Genomic DNA, 18,966 nt, shown 5'->3' on the forward strand with positions numbered 1-18,966 from the left:
TGCAGTTCCTTAGATATAACTACAAGGCTGTGTTCCTGACTATAGCTTCGACTCAATTCAATAATTATGCCCAGAGGTCACTCTTGAAGATTTTTCAATAAAGGAGAGGGACAGGATTGCCTTACACACTGGATCTAAAGAGATCACCTGCTTAGCCTTCCTTGCCATGCGCAGAGCAAGACTGACATTTCAGAGAAGCAAGAACAGGCCTTGTTCTCAAAGCATTGTGTAGCCAGAACAGTGTGATATCTGCAAGGAAAAGGAAGGTTGGCAATCCGCACGTGCAGCAGCGAGAGTGCCTTTTCCTTGCTGATCTCCCTTTTGAGACGCATAAGAAGTTGTGTAAGAAAACATTACAGTTAAGTATAGAAACAAGCCAATGCTGCCTTCCTTGACCGCAAGGTTTGGTTCCTCTCCCTGTTGCATATGGAGTAGGATTCCTATTGGTCTTCCTATAGAGATAAAAGGGTGCTATTTATTTATTCATTTCCTACTTTGAAAAACAATCCTAGCAGCTCAAGGTGAAACCCAAGAAACATGCATGTTCTATTGACATGGAAGTTCCATGCCAAATAGTAAACAGATGTTGGATCCTAAATGAGTTGCACACATTAAGTAAGCTTGCTTTTTTGGCACAATTCTGATCATAACAGAGTTGGAACAGATCTCTCTCTTCCTGAAATACTATGGCATCAAAAGGCCCTTCTCACAAATGTATGGAGACCAGAGACACCAGAGGACCAGCCTGCAGTGCTTGCTATCGCTGTTGGTTAGGGAGCAGAACTTTGAACAAATAGGCTGAAAACACATTCCCGGCAAGTAGAACCCAACATTTTAAATAGAAAACGTGCCATTCTTTGCATGTCCGGAAATAAAAATCTATTTTGTTTTATTAATACCAACTTTACATATAGTATTCTTCATAGTGCCATCTTCCGTTCTCGCCTCGACTTCATTTTTTAAAAGGCAAAACAAAGACACAAGGGGGTCGTCCTCCCTTCGTAATAAAATGTGGTCCTGCTTTCTTCCGGGCAGGCACGTTCCTTCCTGCAATTACAAAACCAGTAAAACGGGGAGGAAACGGGCCTTTTCCCTACGAGAATTCATAAAACGGGACCGCACTAATGTTATCCAGACAGCACTATGGAGGTTTGGACAGGACTCGTGATTCAGACGTTCTTAAATGACAAGTAACACTTTCTCCCACAGTTGTCCTTTCCACACAAGAACACAGAGCCCGCTTTGTTTAATGGGGAAACCGAGGCCAGTCCGGTTGTGAGCTCGGCCTCACTTGTCCTGCGGCATGATGAGTTCGTAGTGGCCGACCTGGCCGTCCTGCTTCAGCTGGTCCAGCAGGTCCTCTCTGCGCCTCTTCCGACTGACCACCAGGTACCGGTCTCGGCCCTGGCCGTGCGACCGGCTCTTGAGCCCGTATTTCTGGGCGATCTGGTGGATCTGCTTGCGCTCGTCGTTGGTGAGCTCCGTGGAGAAGGTCAGGTCGACGTTACTGTCCGAGAAAGCGTACTTCTGGACAATCTGCTCGATGTCCTTCTTGGTGATCCTGGAGCCGCCCCTTGCCACGTCCAGCCCGAGGCCCTCCCTCTTGAACTGCTCCTTCACGGCGATCGGCTCCCGGATCCCCTCCCCGGTTTTGCCCAGGCCGCCGCCCGTCCAGCCCATTTTCCGGAGGATCTGGTTCCCGATGTTGTCCTCCTTGATCTGCTGCTTCATGGCGTTGCCCGCGGAGCGCCCGCAGATCTCGTTCCGCGAGATGACGTCCTCGACGGCGCCCTTCTTCAGGTTGTTGACCACAGTGGGCTGGGTCTTCTTCAGGACCTTGACGGCCTCCTCGGCCGCCATGTGCTTGACGGTCTTCTTCACGTCGACGGCCTCGGCCACCAGCTCGTCCTCCAGCAGCACCTTGCACTTCCACTGCAGCCCCGTCATCCTCTCGAAAATGTACTCCACCGTCACCTTGTTGAACTGGGCGGTGTCATTGAGGGTGCACACGGGGTTCAGGGAGTTCTCGTAGACCACAAGGTCCTTCAGGTCCTTCTTCTTGGCCGGACCGCACACGCCGCCACCGCTGCTGCCACCCACCCTCTGGACCAGCGCCACTTTGTTGCCTCCGGCGTTGGGCTGTGTCCTCTGGAGGATCTTGAGCGCCTCGTCCGCCGCGGCGTGCTTGCTGGTCTTCTTGGTGCCGAACCCTTGCGCCAGGAAATGGTCCTCCAGGTAGACGCCGCAGCGCCACAGCCGGTTCTGCAGCAGCGAGTACTTGTACTTGATCGACATCCTGTTGAAGGTGGCCGAGTTGTTCAGGATCCCGATGGCATCGCTGGCGTTCTCGGTGAGAACAAAATCGGTCCAGTGCTTCCCCGAGCTGGGTCCTTGCAAGGGGTCGGGGCTGAGCTGCCCGGGGGAGGCCTCTTTCGTGGCCGCGGGAGGGTCGTCCAGCTGCTTGAGTGACGGCGGGAATTCGGGGGGCACCTTGCCGCGCTCGCATACCACCAAGTCCTCCCACGCGGCGCCCTTGAACTTCCGCTGGGCCGCCCGGACCTCCACCGGCTTCAGCAGCAGCAGCACCGCCAGCTCCGTGGCCCGGTCCCGGCACCCGTTCTTGCTCCCCGCGTACCCGGTGGCCAGGTACACGTCCTGGCACCTCACCTCGCACACAAAGCCGTCTTTGAGGAGCCTTTTGCTCTCGGGGAGATCGGCCGGGGAAATATCTTTCATGGGGCAATAAATATACTCGGGGTTGGTCTTGCAGGCCTGGATGGACCGCGTCAACAGGTAAGTGTAGTTAACCTTCTCCGGCCCGCCGCCAGTTTCAGGGCTCGCCAGGTTCTTGCGGACGGCAGCGACGAGTTTGTTGATGAAATACTGTTTGTCACTTATCACTGTTTTCGGGAATGTTTCAGAGGTGGACGGGAGGTCAGATGGCCCACTCGCAGGCACAGCAACACTTGGATCAGAAGTGTCTTTGCTTTTGGGAACGGCCTTGGCTTCTGACTGGCTGCTCCCATAGCCTAAGCCCACTGAACGTGGAAGCAGAGAGTCCCCGTCCTGGGTACTGAAGCTGCTGAAAACCTGATCAGCGTAGTTTTGGATTTGCTGGGTCGTGATGTTCTTCCTGGCGGGCTGCGTCTGGTTTTGCAAAGGCTCGTCCTTATCTTTGTCTTGGGTGTTGCTGGCGACAAAGTGGATGGGTTCGAAGCGAGGCCGGACACGTAGTTTGGGAGCCTGCTTCCTCGGAGCCTCAAGACCTGCGGGACACAAGCGGTACGTTGTGTTAAAACCTTTTATTCTCACCTATTATTATTAATAATACTTTTCTCCTGTGCCGTCAGCTGAAGGCCCCTCCCCCCAGTAACATGCTATGCTAATTTTATATATATATATATATATATATATATATATATATATATATATATAATATTTTATATAATATACAATCGTATACAATAAAGACAGTTTAGACAGCAAAGACAGTTTCCATCTTGTCTCCTTGCTCCAGCTGAAGGCCCCTCCCACCAGTAACATGCTTTGCTAATTTTATATATATATATATATATATATATATATATATATATATATGTGTGTGTGTGTGTGTGCGCGCGCGTGTGTGTATATATATATATGTGTGTGTGTGTGTGTATGTATACACGTGTGCATGTATACATATATACAATATAATTTACAATAATATATAATATATTGTATATGCATATAATATTAATAATATTTGGAAATACAATATAATACTAATAATACAATATAATAATATTAATTATATATTATATATTACATGTAATATTATTAATAATATTACAATATATAGATACAGTACAATATGGTAATTTATTGCCAGTACATATATTGTTCTATGCTAATAATATAATATTGTATGTAAATTTAATTTGTAAACTGCTCTGAATCCCCTTTGGGATGAGAAAGGTGGGATATAAATGTATTAAATAAATAAATAAATAATATATAACATTGTATATACATATAATATTGATAATAGTATTATAATGTAATAAATAAAATACTAATAATAATACAATATAATAATATTAATTATATATTATATATTACATGTAATATTAATAATATTACAGTATAGTGCTATAGTACAATATAGTAATATATAATGCTAACAGAGTGCTATGCTAATAATATATTGTATGTACATGTAATTTGCAAGCCACTCTGAGTCTCCTTTGGGGTGAGACGGGCAGGATATAAATGTAGTAAGTAAATAAATTATTATTAGGAGGAGTATTTATATCAGGCATGGGCCAACTTCGGCCCTCCCTCCAGGTTTTTTGGACTTCAGCTCCCACAATTCCTAACTGCCTACCGGCTGGTGTTTTACCAAACAGGCAAAAACACTTCTAGGAGTGGCAGCCAATTCCTTCGAATACATTTCACCATCTTGCCCTATCGCTTGGATTTGTTTAACATTGAAAATACCCATTTCTGAATGGAGAATTGGGTCTCAGGCTCTGCCAAGTGTTGCAGCAGTGGTATTTATTTGCACAGAACCCAGGGACGACATTTGGGAGATCAGGAGGATGCCCTTCTTCCAAGGTCCAATGCAATGTTCTCAGCGCTACCTCGCTCTCTCAGGAGGTTGCAAGTCCTATGAGCCAGATGTCACACAGAGAACTGGAGAAGTAGGTGATATCTCAGCTCCGTGCAGATCTTTTTCCCCACAGCAATGGCCATTGGGCAGAGCAGGCCCTCGGATACTCACTGCGGGAAGAAGTGTCCTGCAACGGAGAACCCGGCCTCTTTCTGTCCTTGGAGCCCGGCACCAGCTCAAAGGACGGCATCTCGCCCACGTCAATCCCTTCGGCCATTTGGAGGATTTTCTCCATGACTTGGGGGCTGTACCTGCATTGGAGCAAAGGACATGTCCAGTTACAGACCGCCCCTGAGTTACATGTATAAAGAAATTAAGTGCCTATCTCCTTTTCATTAAGAAGCCCAGCAGGTCAGAAGAAGGTCTACATGGAGAGAGATAGTAAGTAAGTAGTAAAGTGTAAGTAAACACGTGGGGACAGGGCCATGCTAGTAGCCGTAGACTATTCTGTGTTGTCATTTTACACATGTCAGAAGTGACAGTCTCAAAATGGGATCCTCCTCCTTGTGAGAAAGCTCCCTACATATTTGAAACATGTGTTTCTTTTGGACAGGGACAAAGAGTTTATGGATTTCTGGAAACTGGTAAACCCATATGTGCAATTTCAGACACCACGAAGATGAAATTATTTTATTTGTATGAAAAACTTGTCTTCCAGGCACCCTCATTTTCAGAAAAGCAGGTATAAATACATATAGTACTATGACAACAACTACTACTAATAAATACTGTATATACTTGAGTATAAGCCTAGTTTTTCAGCCCTTTTTTAAAGACTGAAAAAAGCCCCCCTCGGCTTATACTCGGGTGAGGGTCCTGGTTGGCTTATATTTGGGTCAGCTTATACTCGAGAATATATGGTACATTTATTATTTGTCTCTATTATTATTGGTATTGTTACATTTATTATTTTTCTCTATTATTGTTGCTACTATTACATTTATTTTACTCTATTTTTATTATTATTAATACAAGTATTATTTTACTCTGATCTTATTATTATTCCATTTATTCTTTTACTCTAATATTCCATGTATTATTTTCCTGTATTGATTATTATTATTACATGTATTATTTTACTCTATTATTATTAAAAGGATACATAAGCACATTTACATTGAAGAAGATGAGAATAATAGAGATGGACAGTCTTATCTTAAATTTGAGCTTTATGTAAATATTCAAAAGCATTTAACCTACTGATGTCTCAATTAATGTAATTTTATTGGTATCTATTGTTACTTCTGAAATTTACCACTCTCGAGTCAATACTGGAGTCAATGTTTTCCCAGTTTTTTGTAGAAACATTAGGTGCCTTGGCTTATATTCGGGTCAGCTTATACTCGAGTATATACTGTAAATAAAGTTTGTATATAGATGGATTGCTAGCTTCATAGACAATGGTGCCCAGGTGCCAATAGTGTATGTACAAGTTGGGGTTTCCTCCATGGATGTCCCAAGTAGTTTATGTAGTCTTGACCATCCCAGCAGGGGACAATAATAATAATAGTAGTAATAATAACAACAACTTTATTTATATACCGCCCCATCTTCTCGAGAGGACTCAGGGCGATTTCCAACATAGCAAAGAACCCATACAACAAATTAAACATAATAAAGAATAATAAGCATGAAACAAGAACATACAATTCAAAACAACCACAAAAAAATTGAAAAAACAGTTACAAAATGTTCCGTCAGCGGGGCCAGATATAATGACCAGGGCTTCAGAGTGGGCAAGGCCAACTATAAAGTGCTAGGCAAGACAAGTGCAGCAGAAGATATACATTATATATAACTCAAAGGTGAAATCCAAGCTTTGTATGTAGAAAGTCCCAAGCTTGGTTTCTGTCAATTTCAGTCAAAAGGATGACATTTATTGTTGAACAAAAAAATGAACATTTCTTATATTCTGGACAGTAGCTGTCACCACAAAGCAGCATGACCAGACAAACTGAATCCTATCATGAATTTAATGTTACTACCATTATTTCCATGTACAACCATCTATGGTACGTACATTTCCCGATCCTGCATGCTCTGGTGTTTCCAAACAAAAACTTTGCTAGGTCTTACTTTCGGGGGAGGCCTTATATTTAGCAACTCAGCAAAACCTCTACTAGGTCTTAGGTCTTATTTTCAGGGGATGCCTTATTTTCGAGGAAACAGAGTGTGTGTGTATGTATGTGTGTGTGTGTATATATATACAGTAGAGTCTCGCTTATCCAACATTCTGGATTATCCAACGCATTTTTGTAGTCAATGTTTTCAGTATATCGTGATATTTTGGTGCTAAATTCGTAAATACAGTGATTACAACATAACATTACTGCGTATTGAACAACTTTTTCTGTCAAATTTTTGTATGACATGATGTTTTGGTGCTTAATTTGTAAAATCATAATCTAATTTGATTTTTAATAGGCTTTTCCTTAATCCCTCCTTATTATCCAACATATTCGCTTATCCAAGGTTCTGCCAGCCCGTTTAGCTTGGATAAGTGAGACTCTACTGTACGGGAAATGAACAATAAATAAATATTAGGAGAGTGGAATATAAATACTGTAAATAAACAATAAATAAATATTAGGTAAGTAGAATATAAATACTGCAAATAAATAACAAATAAAGATTAGGAAAGTGAAATATAAATACTGTAAATAAACAATAAGAAAGTGAAATATAAATACTGTAAATAAATAATAAATAAAGATTAGGAAAGTAAAATATAAATACTATAAAGAATAAGCAAGTGTGTGTGTGTATATATATATATATATATATATATATTCTATTAGGAAAGTGTTTCTATCATATATATTCATTCCCCTATTAGGAAATAGACCTCTTTCTATAATGAAAGTATTCCTCTAATAATAATAACAACAACAAAATACACACACACACACACACACACACACACATATATTCTATTAGAAAGGTGTTTCTATAATATGTATTCATTCTCCAATTAGGAAATAGACCCCATTCTATAAGGAAGGTATTCCCATAATAATAATAACAACAACAACAGCAACAACAAAACAACAACTTTATTCTTATATCCCGCCACCATCTCCCCGAAAGGACTCGGGGAGGCTTATACAAAGCACAATGTGCCTAAAAAGCAGAACAGGAAATAAAACACAATATAAAATACAACTGAATACTGTAAATAAACAATAAATAAATAAATATGAGGAGATTGGAATATAAATACTGTAAATAAACAATAAATAAATATTAGGAGAGTGGAATATAAATACTGTAAATAATCAATAAGAAAGTGGAATATAAATACTGTAAATAAATAAATAAATATGAGGAGAGTGGAATATAAATACTGTAAATAATCAATAAGAAAGTGGAACATAAATACTGTAAATAAATAAATAAATATGAGGAAAGTGGAATATAAATACTGTAAATAATCAATAAGAAAGTGGAATATAAATACTGTAAATAAATAAATAAATATGAGGAGAGTGGAATATAAATACTGTAAATAATCAATAAGAAAGTGGAACATAAATACTGTAAATAAATAAATAAATATGAGGAGAGTGGAATATAAATACTGTAAATAATCAATAAGAAAGTGGAATATAAATACTGTAAATAAATAAATAAATATGAGGAGAGTGGAATATAAATACTGTACATAATCAATAAGAAAGTGGAATATAAATACTGTAAATAAATAAATGAATATGAGGAGAGTGGAATATAAATACTGTAAATAATCAATAAGAAAGTGGAATATAAATACTGTAAATAAATAAATAAATATTAGGAAAGTGGAATATAAATACTGTAAATAAATAATAAATAAATATGAGAGTGGAATATAAATACTGTAAATAATCAATAAGAAAGTGGAATATAAATACTGTAAATAAATAAATGAATATGAGGAGAGTGGGATATCAATAGGAAGGGGCAGGGCCAGCTTGGGCCCTCCAGGGGGTGGGGACTACAACTCCCAGCATTCCTCACAGCCTGCCGGCTGTGAGGAATGCTGGGAGTTGTAGTCCCCACCCCCTGGAGGGCCTGAGGGGTCCCGGGGCGCCTCTGACCTGCATCCCATGGAGAGGTGGTTGGCCCAGGCCTGCGAGAGGGCCAGCAGCCTCCTCTGGCCGGCCTCCCCGTCGAAGCCGGCCCGGTTCCGCAGCAGGAACCGCCTCCGCAGCGCCCACAGCCGCTCGCTCTCCTGCGGCTCCCGCCAGGCTTCCAGGTCCGGCTCCATGGCGGGCCCTGACACGCGTCCGCGCCCTTCACACGTGCACGGGCGGGCGGGCGGGCAACCGCGGCCGTCTCCTCACGGGCCCTTGTTAGTTGCACCGCCTCACGTGGGACGCCGCTTCCGGGACGCCGCTTCCGCCACAGCGCCCCTGCAGGCCGACGCAGGAACCGCACCTCCTCGCTTGCTGTGAGTCTTCCTCTTTTTTTTAATTTTTAAATTTTATTTTTTTTAAATTTTTATTTTTAAATATTGTATTGCTCTTTCATTTACTAATATTGTGCTATGGTAATAATAGAATATATTGCGTATACATATAATATTGATACTAATATTATAATGTCATCTATCTATATATATAAAAGAGTGATGGCATCACGGCGACCCACAAAACAACAAAACTACAGGCCCCCCAATCTCGAAATTTGACAACACAACCCATCATCCACGCCTCTAGGTTGATACAACAAAAAGAAAAGAAAAATATAGTCCTAATTAGAGAGAGAGGAATAATTGCTTTTATCCAATTGCTGCCAGTTAGAAGGCTAAGCTCCTCCAACTTGGTCTCCTAGCAACCCAATAAAAATAATAAAAACACTAAAAATTAATACAATAAAATACTATAATAACAGAAAATAACTAAAAATAATACAAGAAAATAATAAAATATAATAAATAAAAATATAACTTACAATAAAATTAATAAAAAAATGCAAATAAAGTCAAATAAAAATTACACAACAATTTTCAACCAATACTACCACCACTTTGCCACAGCAACGCGTGGCCAGGCACAGCTAGTACAATATAATACTAATAATAATACAACATAATAATATTAATTAGACATTACACTATGTCTGTTTTTATTGTTGCTTTTATTGTTTTTATTGTTATTTTAAAGCCAAGTGTATTGTTTAATCTATTTTTGTAAACCGCTCCAAGCCAAACTGGGAGTAGCGGTATATAAGTTTAATAAAAAAATAAAAAAATTATATATTAAATGTAATATTACTAATAATATTACGGTATAGTGGTATAGTACAATACAGTAATATCTAATGCTAAAATATTAGCATAGCACAATTTTACATATAATATTGATACTAATATTATAATGCCATACAATAATACATATATATATATATATATATATATATACACTAGCTGTGCCCGGCCACGCGTTGCTGTGGCAAAGTCTGGTGGTCTGGGAAATAAAGTATTGAGGAATTGGTGGTAGTTAAGGTCAAGGGTCAAGGTTTTCCCCTGACATTAAGTCCAGTCGTGTCTGACTCTGGGGGTTGGTGCTCATCTCCATTTCTAAGCCGAAGAGCCGGCGTTGTCCGTAGACTCCTCCAAGGTCATGTGGGATGACTACATGGAGCGGCGTTACCTTCCCGCCGGAGCAGTACCTATTGATGCACTCACATTTGCATGTTTTTGAACTTCTGGGTTGGCAGAAGCTGGGGCTAACAGTGGGGGCTCTCTCCACTCCCCCAATTCAAACCTGCGGCCTTTCGGTCCAGAAGTTCAGCAGCTCAGCGCTTTAACACGCTGCGGCATCAGGGGATATTATTTCCTAAAGGTTGTGAATATACAATATTTCTGATTGGTTTTTTTGTTTGTTTGTTGGAGGCAAGTATGAATGCTGCAAGAGCCTGAGACAGGGCTGAGCTTCTATACCTCTCCTGAGAGGCCTTTTCGGACTAAAGGGCGGGGCTAGGGTGGGGGCGGGGCCTCCTTCCAAGAGCCTGAGACAGGGCTGAGCCTCTATACCTCTCCTGAGAGGCCTTTTGGGACTTAGGGGCGGGGCTAGGGGTGTGGGCGGGGCTTCTTCCCAAGAGCCTGAGACAGGGCTGAGCATCTATACCTCTCCTGAGAGGCCTTGTAGGACTTAGGGGCGGGGCTAGGGGTGTGGGCGGGGCTTCTTCCCAAGAGCCTGAGACAGGGCTGAGCTTCTATACCTCTCCTGAGAGGCCTTTTCGGACTAAAGGGCGGGGCTAGGGTGGGGGCGGGGCCTCCTTCCAAGAGCCTGAGACAGGGCTGAGCCTCTATACCTCTCCTGAGAGGCCTTTTGGGACTTAGGGGCGGGCCTCTTCTCAAGAGCCCGAGATAGGGCTGAGCCTCTATATACCTCCCTTGAGGCGCTTATTAGAACACGGGGCAGGGCATAGAGGTTCAGCCCCATCAGGCACTTGGGAAGAGGCCCCGCCCCCTCCTCTAGCCCCGCCCCCTGTGTCCAGGACAGGGATAGAAGCTCAGCCCTGACTCAGAGCTCGTAACTCCGCCCATCCCAGTCCTGGCCGCCCATTCATGGCCCCGGGACAAATAGGGAGATCCCATTATGCCTGGCCTTACATTAAGAATAGATCTCCTATTCTTATTGTAAGGCCAGGCATGTAGAGATCGCCTATGTTCCCGAGAAAAATGCTCCAAACGCGCATGCGCAGCAGAGGTTCCTTGATAGAGGGTCTTCTGCGCATGCGCAGTATACGGCCGAGAGGATGACAGCAGGCGGGGAGAGAGTAATGTGCGCATGCGCGGAAAAGAGCCGCCTGGTGCGGCACGCTTGAGCTTCTCGCCCTACAGGGGGCGCACCTCAAAGGCAGAAGAGCACGCTTAAAGCGGGATCAAACTGCGCTAACTCTACAATGTAGACGCAGCCTTTTGATCCATTCTGTACCTGAGATCATAAACGTTTATCTCTGAACTGCCTTGTCTTAATGCTATGGGAGCTGTAGTTTTGCAAGACCTTTAGCCCCCTCTGCTAGTGTTGGTACTTTGCCAAACTACAAACCCTCGGATGGCAGAGAGCACTATCAAGCTAGATCTACACTGCAATATAATCCAAATTAAACCAGATAGTAATAATAATAATAATAATAATAATAATAATAATAATAATAATAATATAACATGAATGTTGTAATATAATATATTATATATACTACAAGTTACGATATAGTACAATATATTATATAATACTAATACTATTATATACTGATAGTATATTGTGGTATAATAATGTACAGCAGAGTCTCACTTATCCAACATTCTGGATTATCCAACACATTTTTGTAGTCAATGTTTTCAATGCATTGTGATATTTTGGTGCTAAATTAGTAAATACAGTCATTACTACATAGCATTACTGTGTAATGAACTACTTTTTTCTGTCAAATTTGTTGTATAACATGATGTTTTGGTGCTTAATTTGTAAAATCGTAACCTATTTTGATGTTTAATAGGCTTTTTCTTAATCTCTCCTTATTATCCAACATATTCACTTATCCAACGTTCTGCTGGCCCGTTTATGTTGGATAAGTGAGACTCTACTGTAGTTCAACATAATAATATTTAATAATTGGGTTGCTGTGAGTTTTCTGGGCCGTCTGGCCTTGTTCCAGCAGCATTCTCTCCTGACATTTTGCCCACATCTATGGCAGGCATCCTCAGAGGTTGTGAGGTCTGTTGGAAACAAGGCAAGTGGGTGTATGTGTGTGTGTGTGTGTGTGTGTGTGTGTGTATATATATATATATATATATATATATATATATATATACACACACACACACACACACACACACACACACACACATTTATATTTATATATTTATATATATATATATATGTGTGTGTGTGTGTGTGTGTGCAATGATGTCCAGGGTGGGAGAAAGAACTCAGGAAGCAGCCAGTCTTTGAAGCTGCAAGGCCATTCAATGCTAATCAAGCTGGCCAATTGCAACATTCACACTTCCCTCAAAATGATCGAAGTCACTCCACATATAGGATATCCGATAATAATAATAATGATGATAATGATAATAATAATCAGACAACACCACAGTCGTTTTTGGGAGGGTTATTATTGTTTTTTTTATTGAAAATCAACAACATTAGAAAGGTACGGGGCTCGACAGTGCTGGTTGTGTAAATAGAGACCGAGTGCGGCTGTCAATCAAGCACAAGTTCTTGTTTATAAAGAAACAAAACCGAGAGAGAGAGAAACAAACAAACAAACCACTGTTTTTATTTAGTATTTTTTTTAAAAAAGAAGAGACAGGTAAATAACATTTGCTGGGAAAGAGACCCCCCACCATGCACTGAAGGAAGTAAACAAAAGGAAGTAAACAAAAGGACCAAATACTTGACGAGTTTTGATAGAAAACGCTGCCTTTGGGTGCCACCGTCTACACTGCAGAATTAACTCAGTTTTGGCAATGCTTTAAAGGCCATGAATCAGTGCTATATGGAATAATAGGCAAGAAGGCCCATGGAAAACTACAACTCCCATGATTCCATAGCCTTGAGCCATGAGCACGGAGTTCAAGTTTCAAACTGGATTAATAGTACAATGTAGACGCACACTTAGGCTGGATCTATACTGGCATGTGATGCAGTTTGAACTATAATATAATGCGGTCCAAACTGCATTATAATCTAGTGCAGACTGTATTGTATGGTCAATATAATGCAGTCCAAACTACACCATATGGTCAATATAATAAAATTCAGATTGCATTGTATGGTCAATACAACACACTTAAGACTATATTGTATGATCAATATAGTATAGTTCAGACTATATCACAATGCAGTTGAGACTATATCATATGGTAAATATAATGCAGTTCAGACTGTATTGTATGGACAATATAATGCGGTTCAGACTGTATTGTATGGACAATATAATGAAGTTCAGATTGCATTGTGAAGTCAATACAACACACTTCAGACTGTATTGTATGATCAATATAATGCAGTTCAGACTATATCACAATGCAGTTCAGACTGTATTGTATGGACAATATAATGAAGTTCAGACTGTATTGTATGGACAATATAATGCGGTTCAAACTACAATTTTATTGCCAATATAATGAAGTTCAGATTGGATTGTATGGTCAATACAACACATTTCAGACTGTATTGTATGATCAATATAATGCAGTTCAGACTATATCACAATGCAGTTCAGACTATATCATATGGTAAATATAATGCAGTTTGGACTGTATTGTATAGACAATATAATGCAGTTCAAACTACATTTGTATGGCCAATATAATGAAGTTCAGATTGAATTGTATAGTCAATACAACACACTTCAGACTGTATTGTATGATAAATATAATGCAGTTCAGACTATATCATATGATAAATATAATGCAGTTCAGACTGTATCATATGGTCAATATAATGCAGTTCAGACTATCATATGGTCAATGCAATGCAGTTCAGACTGTATTGTTTGGGTCAATATAATGCAATCCAAACTACACTGTATGGTCAATATAATGCAGTCCAAATTGTATTGATCAATATTATGCAGGTCAGTGTTTTGTATGGTTAATATAATATAGTTCAGACTGTATCGTATAGTCCAATGTAATGCAATTCAGACTGCATAGCATGGTCAATATAATGCAGTTCAGACTATCATATGGTTAATACAATGCAGTTCAGACTGTATTGTATGGTCAATATAAAGCATTCCAAATTGTATTGGTCAATATAATGCAGGTCAATGTTTTGTATGGTTAATATAATACAGTTCAGACTGTATTGTATGGTCAACATAATGCAGTTCAAACTGCATTGTATGGTCAACATAATGTGGTCAATATGATCCAGATTCTCAAACTGGATTACAGGGTAGTGTAGACACCTTTTGAGTTCGGGACAAAAGCAGATCCATCACCAAAAGCTACCACTATGTTTATATATCAGGCCTGGGCAAACTTCAGCCCTCCAAGTGTTTTGATGGGAGTTGTAGTCCAAAACACTTGGAGGGCTGAAGTTTTCCCAGGCCTGGTTTATATACTACTTCCCAAAAGTTGTATTCATTGTAGTCATCCTTACAACAGCCCTGCAAGGCGGGCCAGTTCGACGATCGATTTGCATCCAGAATATTAACCGATTGAGATGATTTTCCTTTTTTTTTCCTCTCACATCTTTTCCCTTTTTTTCCTTTTTTTCATATCACAAAATCACAAGTCGAACACTTCCCAAGTGTCTAGGACTGTGAGATGTATTATTATTATTATTATTATTATTATTATTATTATTATTATTATTATTATTATTATTATTACTATTGGTCCACACACGGTGAGATTCCCTCCGCCGTCTTCAATACGACGTTTGCTATTTATTTATCTTCCCGAATTGTCTGCTTTTCCAATCTTCTCGTTGCGTAAAACTCTTGTTGTGTGTAAGGAAGGAACGACGAAACGACACTCCATGCAGGGCCGGGGAAATCAATAATAAAAACAGCACAAACCAGACCATGTCTTTCAAGGTTATTTATCTTTTTAAGACTTACGGATTTATTCCTCTCTCTCTCTTTTTTTTCTCGTTTTTTCCCCCTCCCTCTTTCCCGAACCTGGTAGGAAATCCCTAAGCCTTGAATGCTTCCTCAAGTGGCAAATCTTCTCCCTCTGACATTGCAGCAGGCGCAGGCAGGCAGGCCGAGACAGATTAGAAAAAGCTAAAGAAAGAAAGAAAGAAAGAAAGAAGAAGAAAAGGAGAGAGAGTGAGAAAGAGAGAGAGAAACAATTAGAAAGCAGAGCAAAAGGGGACGATGGGACATTCAATGCAAAGGGAGAGGGCGAAATAAGCAGGAAACAAGCTCCCAAGGCGTGAGCGAAAGGGGCGTCTACTTGGTAGAATTAATGCAGTTTTGACACCACTTTAGTTCCAAAATGGATCTACACTGCCATACAATCCAGATTTGAACTGGATTATGAGAGGCCCCTTCGACACTGTCATATCAAATCCAGATTATCTCCTCTGAACGGCCCTTTCTACACAGTCACATCAAATCCAGATTATTTGCTGTGAACTGGATTATATAAGGTTCCTTATATACACTCTTATACACTCCAGATTATCTGCTCTGAACTGGATTATAGGGCAGTGTAGACTCACGTAATCCAGTTCAAAGCAGAGAGTCTGGATTGTCTGATTCGATAATCTGGATTATATGGAAGTGTACATCCGGCCCGGGTCTACACTACAATATAATCCGGTTCAAAGCAGATAATCCAGATTATATGGAAGTGTACATCCGGCCCGAGTCTACACTACAATATAATCTGGTTCAAAGCAGATATTCTGGATTATTTGGCAGTTTACACTCATTCTGAGTCTACACTACAATCCAGTATAAAGCAGATAATCTGGATTATATGGCAGTGTAGATCCAGCCTGAGTCTATACTACAATATAATCCAGTTCAAAGCAGATAATCTGGATTCAAAAGGCAGCATTGAAGGGGCCTGAGTCTACATTACAATATAGTCCAGTTCAAAGCAGATAATCCAGATTATATGGCAGTGTAGATCCAGTCTGAGTCTGCACTACAATACAATCCAGTATAAAGCAGATATTCTGGATTATATGGCAGTGTACATCCAGTCTACACTACAATATACTCCGGTTCACAGATGATATTCTGTGTTATATGGCAGTGTAGATCCAGTCTGTCTACACTACAATATAATCCGGTTCAAAGTTGATATTCTAGATTATATGGCAGTGTACACCCAGTCAGAGTCTACACTACAATATAATCCGGTTCAAAGATGATATTCTAGATTATATGGCAGTGTACACCCAGTCAGAGTCTACACTACAATATAATCCGGTTCAAAGATGATATTTTGGGTTATATGGCAGTGTAGATCCAGCCTCAGTTTATACTATAATATAATCCAGTTCAAAGTGGAAAATCTGGATTATATGGCAGTGTAGAAGGGGCCGGAGAGTGCCCAAAGCTGCACATCTCAGGATGAATGTGTCAAATCTCACTAATCCTACAATGAGTTGAGAGAATGATGCGCCGATCCGGGCTTGTTTGCCTGGAGAAAACCACACACGATAAGCCTTTGAATGTCAAGCACATTGTCGTAGAATAACGAGACTTGCAAAAGCACATTGACAACACACACAGTTCCTTGGATTGGTTGTTTTCCAGATTAGTGCAGACACTCAGAGCATACGACGGAGAAGGCATGGAGGAAAATGCAAAGAATTGATTTGTTTGGAAGGAAATCCTATTCTCTTTTGATCCTGGAAGATGCCTGGCTTGGTTATCTGTAGATCCCTCCAGCCATTTCCCAAGACAGATACCATACATACTCGAAGATAAGCCGAGGCCATTGCTTGCAATACGTGATATATTTCTCTCCTCCCTTATCAGTATTTCCAAGCCCTATATATCTATATTCATATATATCCATGTACCTGTATATCTGCATCTGTGTGTATACATTATTTTATATATGATTTTTTGCCTCACATGTTTGCAAGTCCTATGCAGATATAATTTTATAGAGAGAGATGTCTAGCTAGATATATATGGATATAGATATATAGGGCTTGGAAATACTACAGGGGAAATGCACACACACATATATAGATATATAGAGATAGATGTAATTTTATTGGTATCTATTTCCAAAGCCTCTCTCGCTCTTAACCAAGGAAATGTTTTGAAAAGGAAAATAAGCCCTTGCAAGTCAGGAAGAATGTATTAATCTTATGAAAGCATTTCCCCCTGAAATATTTGTTAAATCTCTGCTACAGATATGTAGGCACTTCCCCTTGCAAGCCTTTGCAATCCCTATGTACCTAAATATTTGTATCACTATATATTAATTTTATATATGAAATTTCCCCTCATATGCTTGCAAGTCTTTGCAACTCCTATAAACATATAGATATCTAGAGATTTCCATGTACCTGTATATCTGCATCTAGGTGTATACATTATTTTATATATGAATTTTCACCTCATATGTTTGCAAGTCTTTAAACATATAGATATCTAGAGATTTCCATATACCTATATATCTGCATCTAGGTGTATACATTATTTTATATATGAATTTCCCCCTCATATGTTTGCAAGTCTTTGCAAATCCTATAAACATATAGCTATCTAGAGATTTCAATGTACCTGTATATCTGTATCTAGGTGTATACATTATTTTATATATGATTTTTTGCCTCACATGTTTGTAAGTCTTTGCAAATCCTATGCAGATATAATTATATATAGAGAGATGTCTAGCTAGATATATATGAATATAGATATATAGGGCTTGGAAATACTACAGGGGAAATGCATACACACATATATAGATATATAGAGATAGATGTAATTTTATTGGTATCTATTTTTATTTTGAAATTTACCATTAGCTGCTGCTGCATTTCCCACCCTCGGCTTATACTCGAGTCAATAAGTTTTCCTAGTTTTTTTAATGGTAAAATTAGTTATCTCGGCTTATATTCGAGTATATACAGTAACTATCCGAACCATTGCGTATATAAGCAGATAGATCAGGAATTGTGGGAGCTGAAGTCCAAAAGACCTGGAGGGCACAAATTGTGCCGAACAATATAATGCAGTTTAACTAACTTTTATACCGTCTACACTTGCCATATAGTGCAGTTCCAGACCGCATATGGCCATGTAGACTCGGACAAAATGACCTGCAGGATTGTCGTAACAAAGGTGGGATATATACAATATATTGCGTTATGTTATTTTGCAATAGGCATGGACAAAAATAAGACACAGTTCCCAAAAATATCGTACAAAATTAGGTGCCCAAGAGAGCCACTTGGACCAGGGGAAACATTGCAAGATATTCCAGATGGCAAATCTTTTGACCAACAAGAAGCGTCCTAGAATCATAGAATATTCTATGAACCTGTGCTGGGTTTAATCACCTTGGATTGGATTTATTTTCCAAATTTCTCCCCAAAAAAGCAAACAACTGCAGCATTTTATCTCTCCGCTCCAAAAAAGAAAAGGTTAGTTGTTTTGCAGGCGAGCAACCCATTTGTCGGCATCCTAAACATCTTCACAGCATCCATACTGTTCTTTATCCATGGCAAACATAGGCACCACTATACAATAATTTCACATATATATATATAGTCATTGTAATGTATTATCTCAGAAGCATCATGGCTGGAAGCGTACTAAGAGAAGGTCCAATTTAGTCAGTACACAGCCATGGGTTGCTGCAAAAAGGAAAGGGTAAAAAGAAAACAAAAGCA

At 40.0% G+C, this 18,966-nt stretch overlaps 2 protein-coding genes across 5 annotated transcripts in view; both read right to left on the reverse strand.

Moving 5' to 3' along the window:
• Nucleotides 1–864: 864 nt before the first annotated feature.
• On the reverse strand, nt 865–8,985 carry nkrf (NFKB repressing factor). Its single transcript, XM_062963971.1, has 3 exons — nt 8,728–8,985; nt 4,763–4,902; nt 865–3,266 (listed from the first exon to the last, which is right to left on the reverse strand). Exons 1-3 carry the CDS (start codon nt 8,895–8,897, stop codon nt 1,288–1,290), a joined length of 2,289 nt encoding a protein of 762 aa, XP_062820041.1. The 5' UTR covers nt 8,898–8,985; the 3' UTR covers nt 865–1,287.
• A 3,754-nt stretch (nt 8,986–12,739) lies between these two features.
• Nucleotides 12,740–18,966, reverse strand: part of septin6 (septin 6) — a 57,180-nt gene continuing 50,953 nt past the window's right edge. For 2 of the 4 annotated variants that reach the window (XM_062963982.1, XM_062963980.1), the window contains one exon: nt 12,740–15,382. Coding sequence is in view for 2 of the 4 variants with exons in the window: in XM_062963980.1 (XP_062820050.1) it covers nt 15,373–15,382 (10 nt within the window). In the remaining 2 variants the exon portion in view is untranslated. Of the gene's footprint in view, nt 18,931–18,966 lie in introns of all 4 variants that reach the window. The other 2 variants (XM_062963978.1, XM_062963984.1) reach the window with 1 other exon arrangement.

Source organism: Anolis carolinensis, unplaced genomic scaffold (genome assembly GCF_035594765.1).
Source record: "Anolis carolinensis isolate JA03-04 unplaced genomic scaffold, rAnoCar3.1.pri scaffold_12, whole genome shotgun sequence".
In the NCBI taxonomy this organism is placed as follows: domain Eukaryota; kingdom Metazoa; phylum Chordata; class Lepidosauria; order Squamata; family Dactyloidae; genus Anolis; species Anolis carolinensis.